Genomic DNA, 22,220 nt, shown 5'->3' with positions numbered 1-22,220 from the left:
TGAGGAGATGATGAGGAGGACAAGAAAGTCAATTTCTTGTCTTGCCAGCTGAAAGCAAATAATGTCTGGTGGTCTTCATTAACAAGGAGGATAAATTTTTTTTTCACAGATCAAAATAGCTGCATCCCAAATATCAAGGACATGAAAATTACTCAAATTATAAAAGGGCTTCTGTTAATGTAATTGCCATTTGAGTCTACATCTGATTTAACTTTGCATAATTCACTTTTATTCTCAAAGGTTCCTCTATTTTCTCCAAAGATTGAATTGCTGTTAATGGCTAGGTAGACAACATATCAAAAACACATCTTTAGAGTCCTAAATGGTTGTACCAATCACAGAAATTCCTCCAGAAATATGCTTTTAGTTTAGTCATTGATTTTAGTTTACTCTTTCTTAGGAAGAGGCATTTATATATTTGTTTCCCCTTGGCATCTCCTACCATAATCACCATCACTTTTATTTTTTTTTAAATTTATATATGACAGCAGAATGCATTACAATTCTTATTACACATATAGAGCACAATTTTTCATATCTATGGTTGTATAAACAGTATATTCACACCAATTTGTGTCTTCATACATGTACTTTGGATAATAATATCCATCACTTTCCACCATCATTTCTAACCCCAAGCCCTGGCTTATTCTAGTTGCTAAGTATGAATACTCCAATTGTGCATTTGGGATTATAGAAATAGCCACAGAATGGGATTGGAGATCTAAGTAGTCCACTGTGAAATTGACTTGACCTTAAATTCCAATGGTAGCCCCACCTCCATAAGGTCCTCCTCTTATTGATGTGATGTGGGGATGTTTGGGGGCTTCTAGAATTAGTGGTAGTTTAGAATCATTTTTTTTTTTTAAGTTGTTGATGGCCCTTCATTTTATTCATTTATTTATATAGGTGCTGAGAATTAAACCCCGTGCTTCACACATGCAACGCAAGAGCTCTCCACTGAGCCACAACCCTACTCTGAGAATCATTGTTGAGTACTCACTAAAAAGTGTAGTTATTTTTGTTACCAGACTAAGAGTTATCCCAATTTTAAAAAATCATTGAAAATTTGTGCAAGGCTAGGAAAACATTTTAACAGTCTAATTTTAGCCCATGTATTGGGATCCATGGTCTACAAACTTCCTCAAATGGAACTTGATTCATAAGTTGTTACTCTCTACTGCTAAGATTCAGGTCATTTTTTTTTCAATTGATCTAGACATTCTGTTTATGCACAACCAATCAGAATTTGGTAGGTTTAATTTCTATTTTACTCCAGGAATAACATGATCATCTTGCAAATACCATGAGAATGCATAGCACATATTATTCTTACTTCCAATTTGAATCTGCTGTTTGTTACAGGAATCACACCCACATTGGCTTTGCCAGTTGAGTGCTGACAGCCTCTGCCATGTAGGGACTCAATTACTTTGATTATTTTAAAGTTTCTCAATTCAGTAGCCTTGTATCTTATTTTAAGATCTGGTTTACAGGTAAGTGTGATCACAGAGCTAATCAACAATGCTTGGGTTCCCACTCACAAATATTTCTTCTTCTAGCTGTGGTAAAAGGTATACTTCTCACCCATCCCATAGAGGTTAATCAGATTCAAAATAACAAATTCACTCTACCATTCCAATTTTCCTAAGGCTTTGAACACCATCTTCTACAGTAAGCCAAAGTATGACATGGATTTCATATTGTTGCCATCTTTTGTTACCTTTTCAGCAAGCCAGCCAACCAACCAACCAACCAACCAAATTGTTGAAGCCTTTCCTAACTCTTTAAAATAAAACCTTTAATGAAGGATCTCTGCTTTTTGGGCAGAGCAATGTTCAGGGGTGAAAAGTGATTGATTGTGAAGGGTTGGATTGATTCATTGGTGAATTCATAGCTGAATGGGCTACAAGAAGCTGGAGCCCAGCTGGAGGATATAGATCACTTCGGGCATGAAGGGAATATCTTCTCCTGGGTCTCAGTCATTCTCTATTTTTCTCCCTCTCGTTCTCTGCTTTCTGGATGCCATAAGGTGAGCAACTTTCCTCCACCATGGCCTTAAAATGCATTACATACTTAAATGTAATCTCTGAAATTATGGAGTTACTATAAGAAAACTTAGGGGAGATGCTTCAAGACATTGGAAAGGGACAAGATTTTTGATGTGGAGGAAAGCACAGCAAAGAAAAGCAAAGTATAGAAATAAAATTATATAACATTTAAAAAGCATCTGCAGGGAGAAAGAAACAAAAATAAACATTAAGAAAAAACTTACAGAATGGGGAAATATAAAAACTATAAATCTGAATAGGGGTTTATATCCAGAATATAAAACTAACTTCAAAATCTGAATAGCAAAACCTTTGAAAAGTGGTCAATAGATCTAAGTAGACATTTCTCAAACAAAACAAAACAAAACAAAACCAAGACATACAAATGGCTAACTGGTATATGAAAAATTCTTAATTTAACTATTCATTTAGGAAATGAAAATAAAAATCTCAATGAGACATCGCCTTACCACAGAAAGAATGGCTTTATCCAAAGAATAATGTGGTAGCATGGATGTGCAGAAAAGCTGGATGCATGTTAGCATAGTCATTGTGGAAGACAATATGGAAGTTTCTCATAAAATTAAGAATAGAACTACCATATGATTTAGGAATTCCCCTACTGAGGGCAAAGTCAAAGAAATGGAATTTATGTCAAAGAAACATTTGTACTTCCATGTTCATGCAGCATTATTCCCAGTAGCTAAAGAATGGAAGCAGACTAAGTGTATATCAACTGATGACAAACAAATGTGGTACTTAAATACCACAGAATACTACTCGGTTATAGAAAAGAATGAAGCCCAAACATTGTGTCAGGATTGACTGAATTTGGGATCATTGTGTTAAGTGAAAAAAAAAGCCAGATTAAAATATAATTAATGGATAGTATCATCCATGTGTGGAGTCTTGAAAGTGGATCTCAATGAAATTGAGAATTGAATAATCGTTACCAGAGGATGGATGGAGTAGGGGGTGAGAGGGAATGGGAGGGAGAGGTTGACATTGGGTACTAATCTACAGTTATGTCATGCAGGAAGTTCTGGTGTGCCATTGCACAGTAGATAACTACCCATAACACTTATGGACTACACACTTCAAAAAGCCAGAAGAGATGATTTCTAAAGTTTTCACCATAAAAAAAAAGATCTTTGAGGACCTCAACATGTTTAACCTAATTGAAACATTGTATAATATGTGTATGTATAGAAAAATCTCCTGGTACCTAATCAATATGTACGATTTTTAGGTTTTCATTTATAGGTTAGAACTAAATTTAAAGGCAAAATAACCAGCTTGATCCCTACAGGCAGGTTAATTGCTTCTCAGGAAATCAGGATGAGGAGCATTTGACTGTCTCATGGGGAAAATCTCCAGAGGTCTCCAAGTCTGTATGGTCTCCATGTATGAGCCTCTGAAATCCCAGTGACTCCACGTTACATTGTTTCAGAGGGGAGACCTGCGTGCCATGCCCCACTGGTCATCGTTTATTCATCTGAAGGGTAATATTGTTATTCTTGTGGCCTGAGAATTTGCTATGACCCCTCAGCCCTGATCAGGGGAAACACTCAGATAACAGGCTCTATGATTAATCTTTGAATAAGAGTAACTGTGTGATATGCTAATAAACCTGGCTTAATTCTTATTTATAGACACTAACTATAAACCATGAAGGAGAAGTAGTTTTATATCTATTTTATATAGGAAGAGGTAAGAGATTATTCATAAGAAACAAAGAATTTATGATCATTGCTAATTATCTTTCAAATTTTTGCTAGTGCATTGGAGTTATACATATTATTGGGGTTCATTTTGGCATGATTATACAAGCATGGAATATAGTTTTCTCCAATTCAGTCCCCAGTTCTTCCCTTCCCCTTCCCTGTTCCTTACCTCCCCTCTGCTGGTCTTCCTTCTATTTATTTATAATTTTTAAAGTAAGAGCTGATAGATGTCCATAAAGGTGGAATGCACTGTGGCATATTCACGTGTACACAGCATAACTTGGTCTGCTTTGTCACACTGTTCCTCCCTTACTTATCTCTCCTCATGTTTTCCTGCCTTAGGAAATTCAGAACCTTTGCTCACTGCTGGGAAGAGACCCCCTGTGTCAGCACTTGTGGAATTTTCCATTGCTGATTTTCTGATTTCATACCCACTACTCTGGGCTGGCTGTTCTTTCACTTCCAGTAAAGAGGTGAGCTCTGTATTCCCTAAACATTCCGGTGAGAAATGAAAGCCACGCAGAAGCAGCGCTACCTGCTACGTGTTATTTGAAAGCAGAAAGAAATGTTCTCAGAACGTTTCTAAAAACGAAGGTGAGTCTATGAATAAACGTTTATCACAGGGACATTAGTGATTCATGGGACAAATCTTGCTTCTTTCCTCTAAAATGTGAACAAAAATAAGACATGATGCTTTGATTGATTACTGTTTATCTTGTTCATTTTATATTTGGATCTCATAGAAGGCAAAAAAAAAAAAAAACAAACAACCACAAAGACACAAAATCGTGAATTGATCCTTCTTTAAACTATAAAAGGATGCTAAACGTATCAACATGCTCTGAACTGCTTTTAACCCTTTCACCATTATCTCATGCTTATTATAAGGAGGTCACTTTAACTCCTGAGCCTGCATTTTTCTCATGCTCTGTATGATTGTACAGCATTCCTTATCACATCCTCAGTTTCCTTAATGATAAAATAATAATAGAACCTACTTTATACATACATATGAATTCCACACTTGTATGTAAATCCCTTATCATTTGTTGCAGAACTTAGCGTATGCTAAAAGTGATCAAAAGTTTGTTAGAACTGGCAACCATAGCCAGGTACAGTGACGCACACATGTAATCCCAGTGACTTGGGAGGCTGAGGCAGGAGGATTGCGAGTTCAAAGCCAGCTTCAGCAAAAGTGAAGTGCTAAGCAACTCAGTGAGACCCTGTCTCCAAATAAAATACAAAATAGGGCTCAGTCATCGAGTGACTCTGAGTTCAATCCCTGGTAATGCTCCCCCCACCCCCCCGACAAAAAACAAACAAACAAACAAACAAACAAAAAAACTAGCAACCATGATGTCTTCATGAGGCAGGAGTTCAAATGAAGTTGCCAAATGCTTAGGAGGCAATTAGTAGGAATAAGAGTTTTAGATGGATATCTTTTCAAAGGTTCAATTTTAAAAATAAAATTGAATACTATTTATATCCAAGGACAGATTCAAATACAACATTTTACAATATGGATCTTGCCACTAAAACACATCTGTGAGCTAATAAACTGAGACCCTGGGTCTCAGTGATTTTGTTATGGGATGACAATTAATAGAGAAAAAAAATGAGTTTTAAGAAAAATGGATTCTTTCAACCAAACTAAAATATGGATTCTAAGGAAGCAAATTTTAATAAATTTTCCCTTATGGAATTGCAGGAACAGCAATCCTGTGGTTGGAGTAATAACAGACTGAGAAACACTGGCATGTGCAGAAAATCTCTGAGTCCATAGTAGGAAAAAAGGTAAATTGGAATAAAAACTTAAAAGACTTCAAACTCATCCAGGACCAATGGTCTTTGTGTTAATATCCATCTTGATTTAAAAAAAAAATTCCTTTCAATAATAAAAACATAGTAACCAGAACTCATCAGGCTGTGCTTAATACCCTGTGTCTTATTGTTCTTTATGTGTCACCTTATTTAATTCTCACAATTGGACATCAGAGTTGCTATCATTGCTGTCTTCACCTTGTAGATGGCAAGTTGATGTTCAGAGGAGGTAGGTTAGGATCAGTCTCTGTTGGGTTGTAAACAGTGGGTCTTATTTGTGTCTGCCAGGAATCTAGGTTCCATGTGAGTCGTCTGATGACATGTCTGCATTCAGAATCACCTCTGCAGGCCGGGCATGCTCCATCCACCCCAGATATCCCACCACAGCTAACACATATAGAGATGTCGTATTTGTCAAGAATTAAACTCTTCAACCAAATTAGAATTTATGATTTTAGCCACAACACAGCCAACATGAATAGATGTGCAGGTGACATTAAGCATGCAAGTGTGTGTGGCAGGGTTAATGTGCAATTCAGATTGTTGGTTCATTCAGAACCATTTTGTGATTGAAACACACACTGAAGAATTTTTATTCAATGTTATGGATTTTTATTTACTTGTTTGTGTACCATCCAGTGAGAGTCAAATATGGAGAAGAAGATGAATCTGTCATCTAATCCATCACTTAATTCCCTGAGGAAATCTCAAACACTGAGGTTAAACCAAACAGACCAGGGGTGTTGCAAATTGAGTCAATTCCGTTGGATTTAAATTCAGTGTAGATCATTACACATAGAAACCACTCATTATGGGTTACAGGCTGGTCTGGGTCCAGAGCAGAGATGAGCAAATATTCTGGTGTGAATATATTCTTATTCACACAATATTCTTGTGTGAATAAGAAATTTCTCAACCTTGTATGCTTCATAGTTTACATGAGTGTAACAAGTAACCAAACTCAAAATCCTGGTGATAGATCATGAATACACGTACAATGTACCTAAAGCAGTTCTTGGCAGGTGATCAACAAAAATCAGGAGAAGAGCACAGGCAGACAGACCCATCCAGAGAAGTCCTTTTGGTCAAGTGTTAGATTGTGGATGGATCGGTTAACAAATGTATAAAAATAGTAAAATAGGGTAAACTATTCATTATGATTCCTGAGATTCCAAAGTGGATAACCCTGTTTATCACTGACACACCAAATTTGGTTACAAGTCCATGCATTTTCTGGAGAATCTTGAAGTACGTGTCGTTGCTACAAAGAAAGAATATATCTTATACTTTCTGATTCTATTAATTTCTTTAACGTTTGATTCCCTTTTTTTTTCTTAAGGCTGTAAACCAACTAGAGATTCTCAGACAACATTGATGGAGAACAGGACAGAAGTGACATACTTCATTCTGCTGGGACTGACCAAGGACCCAGGTCTGCAGCTTCCCCTCTTTGTGACCTTCCTCCTCATCTACACCATCACTCTGGCTGGGAACCTGGGGATGATCCTGTTGATTCTCCTGGACTCCCGTCTCCACACTCCCATGTACTTTTTCCTGGGCAACCTGTCTCTGGTGGACTTGTGCTACTCTTCAGCTGTCACTCCTACGGTCATGGCTGGGCTTCTTCCTGGAGATGAGGTCATCTCATATGGTGCTTGTGCTGCTCAGATGTTCTTTTTTGTAGCCTTTGCTACTGTGGAAAATTTCCTGCTGGCCTCAATGGCCTATGATCGCTATGCAGCAGTGTGCAAGCCCCTGCACTACACCACCACCATGACGACACGTGTGTGTATTGGGCTGATCGTAGGCTGCTATGTCTGTGGCTTTTTGAGTGCCACAGTCTGCACGGGGAACACATTCATTCTCTCTTTCTGCAGGTCCAATATGATCCATCATTTTTTCTGCGATATTCCAGCAGTTATGGCTGTATCTTGCTCTGATAGACAGGTCAATGAGTTGATTCTTATTTATGTAGCCAGCTTCAATATTTTTCTTGCTCTCCTTGTTATCTTAATATCCTATATATTGATTTTTATCACCATCCTGAAGATGCGCTCAGGTGCAGGACACCAGAAGGCTATGTCCACCTGTGCCTCCCACTTCACTGCCATTTCTATTTTCTATGGTACAATGATCTTCATGTATTTACAGCCCAGATCCAGCCATTCACTGGATACTGCCAAAATCACATCTGTATTCTACACTTTGGTCATCCCAATGTTGAATCCTATGGTCTACAGCCTACGGAACAAAGAGGTAAAGAAGGCTTTCACAAAGATTGTCTTGGAGGGCAAATAGCCTTCAGGAGTTTTATATTGCTTTTTAAATGATCACATTCCCATCAAGCCTTCTCCATATATTGAGTTACATTTTGGTAGACATAATGAAGTTTCTGAAGTGATACTCTTGGCTTCAGGAGACTGTAATTTATAAAAAGAAAAAGAAAGAAAGAAAGAAACACTATGTTCAGAATCTGATACCTGAATGAAAATATCTCTGATACCTTGTGGTCTGCTTGTCTGAAGTCTTATTATATATTGATAATTGTGTCATGACCCTTGCAAGTTTTTACCCCATGTCCATACTAATATATCTGGAAGTGCATCTAGATATCCATGATTAGAAGATGTATACACACGCACATGAATGTGGTAAATTTTTCAAAATTAAGTGTAATATGGTTATTGGGGGTGGCTAATTTATTTGTTAATTTTTTTTTCAATTAAGGGCTATCTGGGTAGCCAGTAAAACATTTCCCAGTGTGTTTCTGTGAATATGTTTCAAAAGAGAGTCCTATTTCAGGCAGTATACTTAGTAGGGAGGAGCATAGTTCTCTCATCAATGTGAGTACACATCATCCAATCCATTGAAGGCTCACCTGAATAAAACAAATAGCTGAAGGGCAAACTTTCTCTCTCTTTCTCTTTCTGTTTTCTTCATTTGGGACTCACATTCTCTTGCTCTTGATATCAGAGTCCCTTGCTCTCAGAACTCCGGTCTCCACAGTTACACTTGTTGTGCCCCATCCCTCTCTCTGGTTCTCACCATACAGATCGCAGGGCACGGCCTGTCGTGGTTTCCACAAGCACGCGGTCCCACAGCCAGAGTATATTTCCACTCAGAAGTACACTCACATCCTTTTGATTCCCTCCCTGGAGAACTCTGACTACAAGACCAGTGTTTAATGATCCTAAATCAATGCTTAATCTTGTAGTAGAATAAAAATCCATATCTAATATTTCAAAATATCTTTTCTTACTAGTCCAAGCAAGCTAATTTATGAAAAAAAGGATGATATATTATTGAATGAAATTGTGTCCTATTCATTACACATTTTAACAAGAGATACATAATATTGGCATCTCATATGAATTTATATTTCTGTTTGAGTCATTCAATACAACTAAGATGTTTATGTTTAAATTTTCTAAGAGTTAAGATGTCCAGAGGGCCAGAAAAATCAGGAAAATTAGAAGTATTTTCATGTAGTCATTTTTATTAATTCCATTTTTCCAGAGTATTTAAGAATTATACTGAGAAGCTAATAATGTCTATTTTGGTAGAATCTTTGAACTGTTGATATTGTGTGTATTTTTCTTTAGTTAAGTTATACTCTGTCTTATCACTCCCCAGCCATTTCCTCACTTCTTTCCCATTGATTTCTTTGCTGTCTCTCCACAGCTCCAAACATGCTCCAGCCTCAGGGCCTTTACACTTGCTATTCCTTTTGTGGAATACTCTTTCTTCTCTCAAGTATTTGCAGAAATGTTACCTTGTCATAGAGTCCTTCTATGAATATTTTCTGCTGACCACTTTAGGGTGTCCCCTCAACCTAAATCATTTTTCACAGTCCTTATCAACCCCTATCTAGTATATTATTGCTTACTTGTTTTTTTACCATCCCCAGTTGGAGTGTAAACTTCATGAAACATTGATGTTTATGGTTTACTTACAATATGATCATCAGCACCTAAGTAGATGTCCTGTTTCATAGTATATTCTAGTTAATATTGTTCAATAAATGAGCTAAATAATTCATTTTTAATGTAATTGCACCAATTATATTGACTTTTGAAACACTGCTCTTAGTATGTCTTGGCATGAGAGAAATCTGGATACACATGCAGTGCATTTATAGAGACATAACTAATTTTCTTTTTTGCTGAAACATTTTTTCAACATTCTTACTAAGTTCTCACACTTCTTTTATTTTTTTAACCTATTTTTATTGGTGCATTATACTTATACATAATGATAGAATTTGTCATTACGTATTTGTACTGGACACAATCTAACAATATAATTTGACTATTATCTCTCCCCAGAACTTCTCCCTCCATTGCTGCCTCCCACCCCTTGGTCCCTTTCCTCTACTGATCTCCTTTTGATTTTATTGAGATCCACCCCCACCTTTCTTTTCTTTTTTCCCTCCGTAGCTTCTGCATATGAGAGAAAACATACTACCCTTGACTCACTGAATTGAACTTATTTCACTTAATATGATGGTCTCTGGTTCCATCCATTTTCCTGCAAATGACATAATTTTCTTTTTCTTTGTGACTAAATAAATCTCCCTGGTATATAAATATATACACCACATTTTCTTTATTCATTCACCCATTGATGGACACCTAGCCTGGTTCCATGGTTTGGTCACACTCTTTGCTGTAAGAAAATAGGATTGTTTGAAAATCCTATTGTGGGACAGATCATTTCCAACCATCTCATAATTTTTCCTTAGAACTTATGTTTCATTGAATGGTAAATAACACATCAAATAAGTTATATTTAGGAAATCATGCAAATAACTTTAAATATGGCACTATTTAAATGCTTTATATCTGGTTAATTTTTAAATTATTTCATACATACCAATGTACAATTAACTGAAAGGATCAACATTGATGTGAAAATGTACAAACAATATTATTTGTTAGCCGTAAACATAAGATCCCTTAAAAATTCTAGTACAAAGCACTATATTAATGCATTTAACTCTGCCCCTCAGGGAGCTCAATATCATTCAAGCGTAAGCACAGCAGTGTGCCTGCATGTGTAATTTCTTATCACTGTATAGTAGGGGGCTTTAACGTCATTGGGACTGAATGTGCAAAGAAGGTCATGCTGGTACCTGTGACAAACATTTACTTCTGAATGTGTGGTGATATTTCTCCTTTTGGATTTATTTCTAATTATTATTTTAATGATCATTTAATTTTAGAATGATTTTGGATTTATGGAAAAATTTCAAAGATGGTACAATATGTGATTTACATGTCATATTCTGGCAGGTTTGATAGTGACCCTCCTCCAAACATTCATATGCTAATTACTGAAACCTTCCAATGTTAATCTCTGTGGCCAAGAAGGACTGTGCAGATATGATCAGGTAAAGGATTTCAAGAGTGAGACAAGAGATCATTAGAAATACCCTAGTGCGCCTCATAGTCAACCTTATGTATCCTCATAAACGGAAATCAGAAGACTTCATCATAGAAAAAGAGGAGTCAGCCTTGCGACTGCACCATCTGCTTGATGTGATGGGACCCCAAGCCATGGGGTCCTGGAGGTCATCAGAGAATGCAGGAGGCATAAAAATGAAGTGTCCTCTAGAGATTATAAGACAATGGCTCTGACACCCTGTTCAGTGACACTGATTTCAGACTTCTGACTTTCAGCCCAGCAAAACAACCAATGTGAGCTATTGTCAGCCTGCAGGTTTGCAGTAATGTGTTACAGCAGTCTTAGAAAACGAACATAAATACACGCCTGCATTTCTTCTCATCATAATCATCTATTATATTTGTGTGTGTATGTAAAAAAATCAAAGTGAACCCATCTGTTCCTGGGCTTTTCTTTGTTGAAAAGAACATGAACACTTTTCATAGGGTATTCAGATTTTCTCTTTTTTGAGAAAGTTTTTGTAGTGTGTGTCTTTCAAAGAATTTGTATTTTATCTATGTTATCCAATATCTTAGTGTAAATTTATTAATATTATTCTGCTATAATCATTTTTATTTCCATAAGGTCAATAGCTATATTCTCACATTAATTGATAATTTTGTAATTGGAGTTTACTCTTTTTTATTTTTACTTTTACTTTCTCATTTTTATTTGTTCTAATTAGTCATACATGACAGCCGAATGCATTTTGATTCATTGTGCACAAATGGAGCACAACTTTTCATTTCTTTGTTCGTACATGGCTCTACTCTTTTTTTAGAGTTGGAGAATTTGTCTTCTAGGGTCATCTTTCCACAGAGTTAACTTTTGCTTTTACTGATTTTCTCTATTCTTATCCTAAGTTATATTTTGTTTTCATTGCTGCAATCTTTATTTTCTTCCTTCTGCGACTTTCAATTTAAGTTTTCATTTTTTTCTCTCCTGCTACCAGCACAGGCGATGGAAGCTGGGTTCCCCTGCATGGCATGGGCTGGCCGAGAAATACAGTGAAAAAAAATCACACAACACAGAAACTAATTGTGAAGAGCTGGGCAGGATGGCTCTTCCACCTTAATGGTCTAACTTCTATGCTGGAAAGAGAGCGAGAGCCAGCATTTGCTTTATTTATGTGGGGGAACTTCAAAGGCTTTGTAAAACAGACTGTTCTTAGCCAATTAAGGTAGGAGGTGAGCTGTCCAGTTTCCAACGGGTCAAACCCAACTCTGGAGCTAGAAGATCAGTTTTCCTAGCCAAGTGAAGATAGAAGTCATGTGCATTATATAATCCATTAAGTGGGAAGAGCCACAACATAGCTTGTAAGGCCAAACCAAAATCTCCTTGGCTCCAAGGCCAAAGATGCTCAGATAGTTCAGGGTTGCCCCCCTCCCACACACACTTTTTAATATTGTGTCCTTAAAGTTTAAAGGTAGGTTAGTCTGTTGAGATCATTTGTATTTTTAAAATATGCACATTTACAGCTCTGGATTTCCTATACCATGTAATTTTTTTTTACTACCAAAATTTTTATTACACTGTGTTTTTATATTTATTTTTCTCGAACTATTTAATAATTTCTCCTTTCGTCTATTTTTACCCATTTATTGTTTAGTGTTCTTTACTTAGACATAAATATTCCACATTTCCTTGTTATTAATTTCTACATCAAATGCATTGTGGTGGTTGAAGATGTTTTATATGATTTCGATCTTTATAAATTTATTGAGACAAGTCTTTGGACTAATATGAAGTTTATTTTAAGGAATGTTTCACGTGCAATTGAAAATTCCACTGGCTTTGGGCAGAGCAGGGTGTACATGTGTGTTAAGATGTGCTGGATTGGGTGGTGTCCACATCCTCTACTTATCCATCTTCCCTCTAGCCTTTCTATTCCTTATCGATGGTGATGTATTGAGAATTCCTTTCACTCTAGAACTTTAATTTCTCCCTTTAATTTTGACAGCTTTTGCTCCCAATATTTTGGGGTTTTATTATTAGATTACTCTTTTTTAAGAAATAATTTTTTCATTAATTGGCCCTTTTATCAATATCTAATTTTTTATTTGTCTCCAACAATTTTCAGCTCACAGACCACTTTGTCTATTAATATCATCTTTTGGTCACCAGGAGGATAGAACATAGCTCTTTATATTCTTTCACTTTTATGTTATTTGTGTCTGTGAGTGTGCATTAGACTTTTGTAAACATTAACCAGCTTATCCATTATTGTACTTTCTGTCTGTTTTGAGAGTTTGATTTAGATATAATTTCTAATTAATGATAAAAAGGACTGACTTTGGCCATTTTGCTATTTGCTTTTGCCTCATATTATGGATTTTGTTCCTCAATTCTTGTTTAGGCTTCCTTTTAAAAAAATTGAATATTCATATTGTTGTGTACCTTTTGATTCCCATTTTAAAATTTTTGCATGAGTTTTCTTAACGTTGTATTATTCAGGATTATCTATTGAAACAGAACTAATAAGATGCGTATATCTGTGTCTATGTGTTCATGTATTTATATAGAGAGAGTGAGAGTGAGAGAGACAGAGAAAGAGAGAGACGGGAGATTTACTATTAGAAATCGACTCATGCAATCCTGGATGTTGGCAAGCTCAAACTGCATGTGTGTGGCCAGCGTCTAAACCCAGGATAACTGATGGAGCAATAGTTCCCAGTCTGGAGGCCACAACATGGAACCCAGAGAGAGCAGCTGATGCAATTAGGCTAAATGTGTTCTGTTGGAGAGTTTCTTCTCACTCAGGGAACCAGTGTCCGTATTATATTCAGATCTTTAGTTGATTGGATGAGGCTCATTCATAGTATTGAGGTCCACCTGCCTCATCTAGTATTCACTGATTTAAATGTTAATAACATCCAGAAATACCTATTGTGTTTTCTGCTTTTCATTTATGTGACAAAATACCTGAGAAAATCAACTTAAGAAAAGGTTTATTCTGGCTCATGGTTTCAGAGGTTTCTGTCCATTGGGTTGCCTTTAATTTGTCTGGTCTTGTGGTGAGGCAGTACATCCTAGTAGAACAAAGCCGCTGTCCTCATGATGGCCAGGAAGGAGTGGGGGGCACTGAGGAAAACTATATGCTTCAAAGACATGCCCCAACTGACAAACCTCTTCCAGCTAGGTAGGCTCCACCTCCTGAGGTTCCTCCCTACCCCCCACCCATAAGCCAGGAACCAAGCCTTCAACACAGAATCCTTTGGAAGACTTTCCAGATCCAAACAATAACACCTACCGAGTTGACTTTCATTGTAAAAGGAAAAAATCTTTCACTTCTTTGCTTAAACTTATTACTTGGGTATTTTATTTTGTAACTAATGTAAATGGGATTGTTTTCTTGATCACTTAAAGAAAAAAACAATGAAAGTGACAAAATGTTGATGAGAACAGGACCAAAAAAATCAAGATACATTTTATGCTCAAGGATTGAAAGAATTCATATTGGTAAATAGACCATCTTATCCAAATCAGTCTACAGAATCAGGGCAAATCCTTTTGAAACACCAATGACACCGGGTGTGGTGACACATGCCTGTAATCCCAGCAGCTCAGGAGGCTGAGGCAGGAGGACTGCAAGTCCAGCTTCAGCAACAGTGAAGCACTAAGCCACTCAGTGAGGCCCTGTCTCTAAGTAAAATACAAAGTTGGGCTGGAGATGAGGCTCAGTGGTTGAATTCCCCTGAGTTCAATCCCTGGTACCCAGACAAAATATCAATGATGTCCTTCAAAGAACTAAAACAACAACAAATTCTAAAAATTTAATGGAATGAGAAAAAAAATACACAAATCATCTTGAGCAAAAACATCAAAGCAGGAGGCATTAAACTACCTGACTGCAAAATACTGTACAAAGTAGTACTCAAACAACATGGTAATATCATAAATGCAGATATGTAGACTGGGGAAATGAAATAGAAGACCCTAGAAGTAAACCACACATTTTCAGCCACCTGATTTTTGACAAGGTACTGAGACCACTGACTGGGGAAAGCAGTCGTTTCAATAAATGGAACCGGAAAAATTGTTTACCGCATACACAATGATGAAGCTAGACCAGGACTAAACTAATGGTTTCAAAAATCAACTCAATATGTGTGAAATATTTACATGTAAGCCCTGAAACAATGACATTATTTGAATAAAAACAAATAGCAGATATGCTTCAATACCTTGAAAGGGGCAAATATCTTTTGAGAGAAGAAATGCATAGGAAACATAAGCATAACAGACAAAGAGAATTGTATAAAAGCAAAAAACTTCTACAAAGCAAAAGTCAACATACTGAAGAGACAAACTACACGATGAATGAAAATATTTCAAAACTATACATCTGAAAGGGTTGATATCTAGAATACAAAACAACTCCAAATCTTAAGAGAGGGGAAAAAAGAATAGAAAAGAAAGTAAGAAAGAAGGAAAACAATCCTATTAACAATGGGCAATGGACTTCAATTGACATTTCTAAAAAGAGACATACATATAATGGCCAAGTGGTACACACACACAAAAAAAAAACCCACTCCACATCACTAATCATCAAGGACATCCATGTTTATATCACAGTACATCTGGCATGGTGCACAAACCTGTAATCCCAGCAGCTCTGGAGGCTGAGGCAGGAGGATTGCAAGTTCAAAGCCAGCCTCAGTCATTCAGCGAGGGCCTAAGCAATTTAGCAAGACCCTATCTCAAAATAAAAAAAAAAAAAGGTTGGAGATATGGTTTAGTGATTGAGTGCCCCTGGGTTCAATCCCTGGCACCAAAGAAACAAAAATAAAATCACCTCACAGTAGTAAGAATGGCTTTATCATAAAGAACAGAGATAGCTAGCGCTAACAAGTCCTGGAGAAGGAGAATCCTGCACACTGTTTTTGGGAAGGTACATTAGCACAGCCAGGATAGAAAGCTGTATGGAGGTTCCTCATAAAATTAAGAATAGAACTATCACATGATCCTCTAATCTCCCTACTGAGAATAATTCCAAGGAAATGTAATCAGTGTGGCAAAGAGACATCTGCACTCGTGTGTGGCTTGCAGCAGCTGAGGAAAGGAAAATACCCCAGTATCCCTCAAACGATGAATAGATAGAACACGGTGCAATTCCACCAAGGATGCTAGTCAGTCATAAAAGAGAATGGAATCCTATCATTTGTGACAATATCAACTGAACTTAGGGTCATTTTGTTAAGTGAAATAAACCAGGCTAAAAAGACAATCATTGAATGATCTCCCCCATATGTGGAATGTAGAAATTTTGATCTCATTGAAATTGGGAATTGAATAATGGTTACAAGAGTCTAGAAAGAGTAGGAAGGAAGGAGGAATGGGGAATGATTGACTGTTGATCCCTAATTCACAGTTATACAGGAGCAAGAAGTTCTCGTGTGCCATTGTGTAATAGAATGACTATGTAATACTTATGTACTGTTTCCTTCAAAAGGCCAAAAGAAAGGAATATCAATGTTTTTAGTATAAGGAAATGATGAGTGTTTGAAGAGACAGCCATTTTTAACCTGATTAAACATTGCGCAGTGTATTAACGCATAAAAAGATCTCATGGTTTCTCATCCATATAACTTTTATGTTGTCATTTATCAGTTAAAATACATTTATATATTAAAAATGTACTCACCAGCTTGATCCCTACAGGCAGTTTAATTGCTTCTTCCCTGCCAAAGTAGGATCAGGAGCTGTAGTTAGTCTCACAGGAGAAATCTCCAGAGATCTCCAAGTTTCCATAATTCTCTCCAGATCTCCATGTGTTTGCCTCTGAAATCCCAATGCCTCAACTTCACTGTTTTAAAAGGAACACACTGTATGCTGTATACCACGGCCATCGGACACTGTTTTGTCATCTGAATGATCAACATGCTCAGGCCTTCTTTGACCTGAAGATTTGCTATGACCCTCAGCCATGGTCAGGGAAAACACTCATAGTTAGTATTCATATTGGTTGGCTTTTAAATGATACCCTCTTCATTAGATGCATTGAAGGCCTGTCTTATTTGTTATGTATAGACACTAGCTATGAATTGTGTGAGACAATGTTTCATTTTTATTTTACTAATAAGTGTTCCTTCCAAGACACAGAATAGTATTCTCTTCTTTTTATGCATCTCTTAGAGAAGTTGAAAACTTTGGACCACTACCCGAGAAAGAGACATCTATCTTCTAATAGCATTTATGCAATATTCCATTGTTGATATTATGATTTAAGATGAGCTATTTTGGATTGACTGATCTTGTAAGTCCAGTAAACTGGTAAGCTTATATATTCCATAAATGTTTAAGTGAGAAGTGTAATTCATGCAAAAGCAGTGGGGTAGCTATACCGAATATGAGTTATTTGAAAAAAAAAAAGAGAAGCTTTCAAAATATATCTAAAATGGTGAACAACTCCACAGTATATATGTCAAAATATCTATTATAAGAAATTTGTGATTCATAAAAAAGCATACTCCTTTCCCCCCAACTGAAAATAATAAAAGATGTTGCCTTGGTGGATTATAGGAAGACATTAACTTATATACTATAGATTTGTATCTCATTAGAGGTTGAAATACAAACAACCAACCAAGAATAATGAGATGATTCTTCTTTAAACTGCAAAAGGATTCTAACTGAAATATTGAGATATGAACTGCATTTGAGATCTTTTAACATTGTCTCAGGCTTATTCTCTGATGTGGCTTTAATTGCAAGTCTTGAGTCTTTCTCATAATATAAATAATTTCAGAACATCACACAATGTCTCAAATTCTCAATGTACTTATTGAAGTAACAGTTTTATACTATCTACCATCGACATGATCACACTAGCATAATTTATTTGTAAATCTCTTACCATTTGCTGTAGAATAGCACATGCTGAAAGTGATCACGTTTAACATTTTCAACTAAGTATCTTCATGGAGCAGACTTATAGACCGAAGCTGCAAAAGTCTGAGGAGAAAACTGGTAAGGGGTACTAGTTAGTTTTGCATGAACATTTTTTAAAAATTTTAATTCAAATAAATAGTTGGAAAATATTTTTTTTACTACTCAAGGACCTATTCAAATAAAATATTGTATAATATTGAACTTGCACCAATATAAAGCTAAAAATAACCCATCAACTGGGAACTTTCAACCCTGGGTCTCTATAATGTGGCTATGGAATGACAGTATGAGAGAATGAGATTTAAGAGAAATGGACTCTTTTATTTCAACTAAACTATGGATTTCAAGGAAGAAATTTCTAGTAAAATTGACCCACATGGTATTGCAGCAGCAGTACTCATATGCTGGGGCAGAGAAAGACTGAAAAACACTGGGGGGCAGAGAATCTCACTGGTCCTAGCACAGGAACAAAGGCCCTTTGGGAAGAAAGGTTTCAATACAAACTCCAGACTCAAGCCCTGAATGACAACAAGAATACTGATCAAACCCACAAAAAGACGCGATCCCGACCCAATAACAACACCATGGCTAGTACCCCTGAGGCTGTGCTCCACTACCTGCACTTTATACTCCTTTAGATATTACCACCTTTAATACTTAGAGGTAGATCTCATGACTTTTCTTTAATATTAGTTTCACTAAGAAGGTCTCATTACCTTTTTTATCTTGCAGATGGAAACAGGATGCTCAGTGGAGCTGATCTGGGACCAGTGACTTCTGGGTGATCAATGGTAAGTCTGATGTGAATTTCTTCTAGGAATCTAAGCTCTCTCTCTGCTCCATGAGGTGACAGGACTTCTCTCACAATTTCCTGTGCAGGCCACACATGTTCTTACCTTGCTGATTGTCCCACCACATCTACCATGCATAGAGATGTGCTGTGCTGGTTCAAGAGATAAACCCTTCTTCAACATAGTCTAAATTGTATGGTTTCTGCCATCACAGTCAATGTGTTTAGATGTGCTGGTGATAATAATCATGAGACTATGGGGAAAAGCTTGAAATGGAATTTAGATGTTGTTAATTCATTTCAGACCATTCTGTCATTGAAAGAAGGATCATTGAACTTCAGGGTTTTTCTTGGCTTGTTTCTTGTACCTCCAGTAAGAGACAAACTTGAAGTGACTCAGTTCATTGTGAAATCCCGAACACTGAATTTGAATCAAAGGAGACAGGCATAATGATAACCTGAGTCAAATTTCAATTTGATTTAAATTCAATATAACCTGTTAATATAGGAACCAATCAGCATGGGTTAAAGGTTGGTCTGGGACCAGAGCAGAAATTATCAATTAATCATTGTGCAACTATTCATATTTCTCAACATCTGCTGGCAAATATTTACATGAATGTAACAAAAAAATCAAACTCACCATGGAGAGGAGAGTGTGAATTCACATTTACATTTTCCATAGCAGTTCTTGGTGAGTGAATGATATGGAAGCTCACCTTTCACTGAGCCCAGAAGAAGTGAACCAACAGATAGCTTCAGCCACATACATCATTTTTATTAAGTTATTAAATATTTTACATCTCAGATAATAAATATGTAAAAATTTAAAATTGGGCTCTGAGTCATTATGCTTCCTGATTCCACAGTATGTAACTCTAGACTTTCATACAGCACTAAATTTGATTTTCAAAAGCCTATGCTTTTTTCCAGAGAATCTCAAAGTACAGGTTGTTACTACAATGAAAGAATACAATAAAAGAATATACCTTGAAGTTATACTTTTCCTTTTCAATTGAAATTCTTTATCATTTTGTGCTTTTTCCCCTCATAGCTGTAGAACATCTAGAGATTTTCAGACAATGTAAATGGAGAACAAGACAGAAATGACCCACTTCATCCTGCTGGGACTGACCAAGGACCCAGGTCTGCAGCTTCCCCTCTTTGTGACCTTCCTCCTCATCTACACCATCACTCTGGTTGGGAACCTGGGGATGATCCTGCTGATTCTCCTGGACTCCCGTCTCCACACTCCCATGTACTTTTTCCTGGGTAACCTGTCTCTGGTGGACTTGTGCTACTCTTCAGCTGTCACTCCCACGGTCATGGCTGGGCTCTTTCCTGGAGATGAGGTCATCTCCTACAATGCTTGTGCTACTCAGATGTTCTTTTTTGGAGCCCTTGGTACTGTGGAAAATTACCTCTTGGCCTCAATGGCCTATGATCGCTATGCCGCAGTGTGCAAGCCCCTGCGCTACACCACCACCATGACCATAAGTGTGTGTGCATATCTGGTCATAGGCTGCTATGTCTGTGGTTTCCTGAATGCCTCCATCTACACTGGGAACACGTTCAGTCTCTCCTTCTGTATGTCTCACGTGGTCCATCATTTTTTCTGTGATGTTCCAGCAGTCATGGTTCTCTCTTGCTCTGATAGACATGTTAGCGAACTGGTTCTTATTTATGTCGCCAGCTTTAATATCTTTTTTGCTCTCTTCGTTATCTTTATATCCTACATATTCATTTTTATCACCATCCTAAAGATGCGCTCAGGTGCAGGACATAGGAAGGCTCTGTCCACCTGTGCCTCCCACTTCACCGCAGTCTCCATTTTCTATGGGACTGCTCTCTTCATGTACTTACAGCCCAGCTCCAGTCACTCCATGGACACAGACAAACTTGCATCTGTCTTTTATACAATGGTCATCCCCATGTTGAACCCTGTGGTCTATAGCCTTAGGAACTCGGAGGTCAGGAATGCATTCTCAAAAATTCTTCTGGAAGGAAAATAATCCATACGATTCTGACCTTCACTCTTTGAGATGCACAGGGCCTGCATTCCCTCTACTCTGATCTTCTGCATGTACTGTGTCATTTATTAAAACCTGCACTGAGTGCACTTTGCTGAAGTGACACATTTTCCACTGCAAAATCTACTGCCTGGTGAAAGGGAAACGTGTGGAAACACAACGGCTGAGTGGCATTGTGAGTGGTATCTTGGCATTTGCTTATTGAAGAAACTGATAATTTAATAAGTTTCCTCTGCTTTTTCAAACTGTGTCACTATGAATGTATGTAAAATAAGTGGAGAGGAAGCCCATGAACAGAACGCAGCCCATTGCCAGAATAAACATAATGTGGCTACTGTGGTAGTTACTTTTGTGTAAATTTGACCATACTAGGAATATCCAGATAGCTGGGGAAGCATTTCTCTGTGTGTGTCTGTGAGAATGTTTCCCAAAGAGAGAACTTGAGTCAGTTGGCTTGTCAATAGGATGGCTATCATCCAATTCATCAAGAGCTCACCTGAATAGAAAAATAAAGGTAAGAGAAGGATAAATTCTTTCTCTCCCTTTTTCCCTCTCCCTCTCTATCTTTGGACAGAGGTATCTGTCTCTCTCACTCTGAACCTCAGAGCTACTGGGTCTCAGGTTCTTGTTCTCCACTAGACACACTAGACACACCTTGCCCTCCTCAACATTCTGGGTTCTCCACCTTGTAGACAGAAAATCATGGGTCTGTTCAGTTTCCATAATCACATGAGCCCATACCCATAAAAAATCTTCTCTTATACATTTCTATATACTATTGATTTTGTTTCGCTAGAGGGCCCTGAATTATAAGATCAGGGTTTAGCAATCCTAATTTAGTATTTAATTTGGTTATGAAAATATAAATTGAAATCTAATTAATTTTTCTTTCTTTATATTTTGAAAAGCTCTCATTTGAGGAAAAACATGATATACTATGAAATGAAAGTTATGCTTTCTTGAACATTTTAAAAATAAATATATAATTCTGGCACCTTTGGGTGAATTAATATTTCTGTTTGAGACATTTTGTACAATCATCATATTCATGTTCTAATAGTCATAGGCATAAAATAACGAAATTACCAAAACTACTGAGGAAAATCATAGCATTTTAAATGTATTATGTATTATTATTCAGACTACTTAAAATTTACCGTGATAAACCACTGATGTAATTTTTTTTAAATTTTTTTATTTTATTTTTTTGGGGGGTACCTGGGATTGAACTCAGGGACACTCAATCCCAAGCCACATCGCCAGCCCAGTTTTGTATTTTATTAGAGATAGGATCTCACTGAGTTGCTTAGCACCTCACTTTTGCTAAGGCTGGCTTTGAACTTTCAATCTTCCTGCCTCAGACTCCTGAGCCACTGGGATTATAGGTGTGTGCTACTGAGCTTTGCCTTTCTCTTTTTATTTCCAGAAATGCTTTAAAATTGTCAATACTGACCATTTATTCTTTACT

At 37.0% G+C, this 22,220-nt stretch overlaps 2 protein-coding genes across 2 annotated transcripts; both read left to right on the top strand.

Annotated features, from left to right (window-relative positions):
• Positions 1 to 6,958: 6,958 nt before the first annotated feature.
• On the top strand, positions 6,959 to 7,894 carry LOC308641194 (olfactory receptor 5B3-like; the record flags this gene model as incomplete). Its single annotated transcript, XM_081279505.1, has 1 exon — positions 6,959 to 7,894. The coding sequence occupies exon 1, from the start codon at positions 6,971 to 6,973 to the stop codon at positions 7,892 to 7,894; it is 924 nt and encodes a 307-aa protein (XP_081135631.1). The 5' UTR covers positions 6,959 to 6,970.
• An 11,916-nt stretch (positions 7,895 to 19,810) lies between these two features.
• On the top strand, positions 19,811 to 20,734 carry LOC308641180 (olfactory receptor 5B2-like; the record flags this gene model as incomplete). The annotated part of the gene is made up of 1 exon (XM_081279491.1): positions 19,811 to 20,734. The coding sequence occupies one exon, from the start codon at positions 19,811 to 19,813 to the stop codon at positions 20,732 to 20,734; it is 924 nt and encodes a 307-aa protein (XP_081135617.1).
• Positions 20,735 to 22,220: the final 1,486 nt, after the last annotated feature.

This window comes from Spermophilus citellus (genome assembly GCF_964194105.1).
Source record: "Spermophilus citellus genome assembly, chromosome: 2".
Taxonomy (NCBI): Eukaryota; Metazoa; Chordata; class Mammalia; order Rodentia; family Sciuridae; genus Spermophilus; species Spermophilus citellus.
Note: the sequence above shows the minus strand (reverse complement) of the source record. Positions and strands in the feature narration are given on the sequence as shown.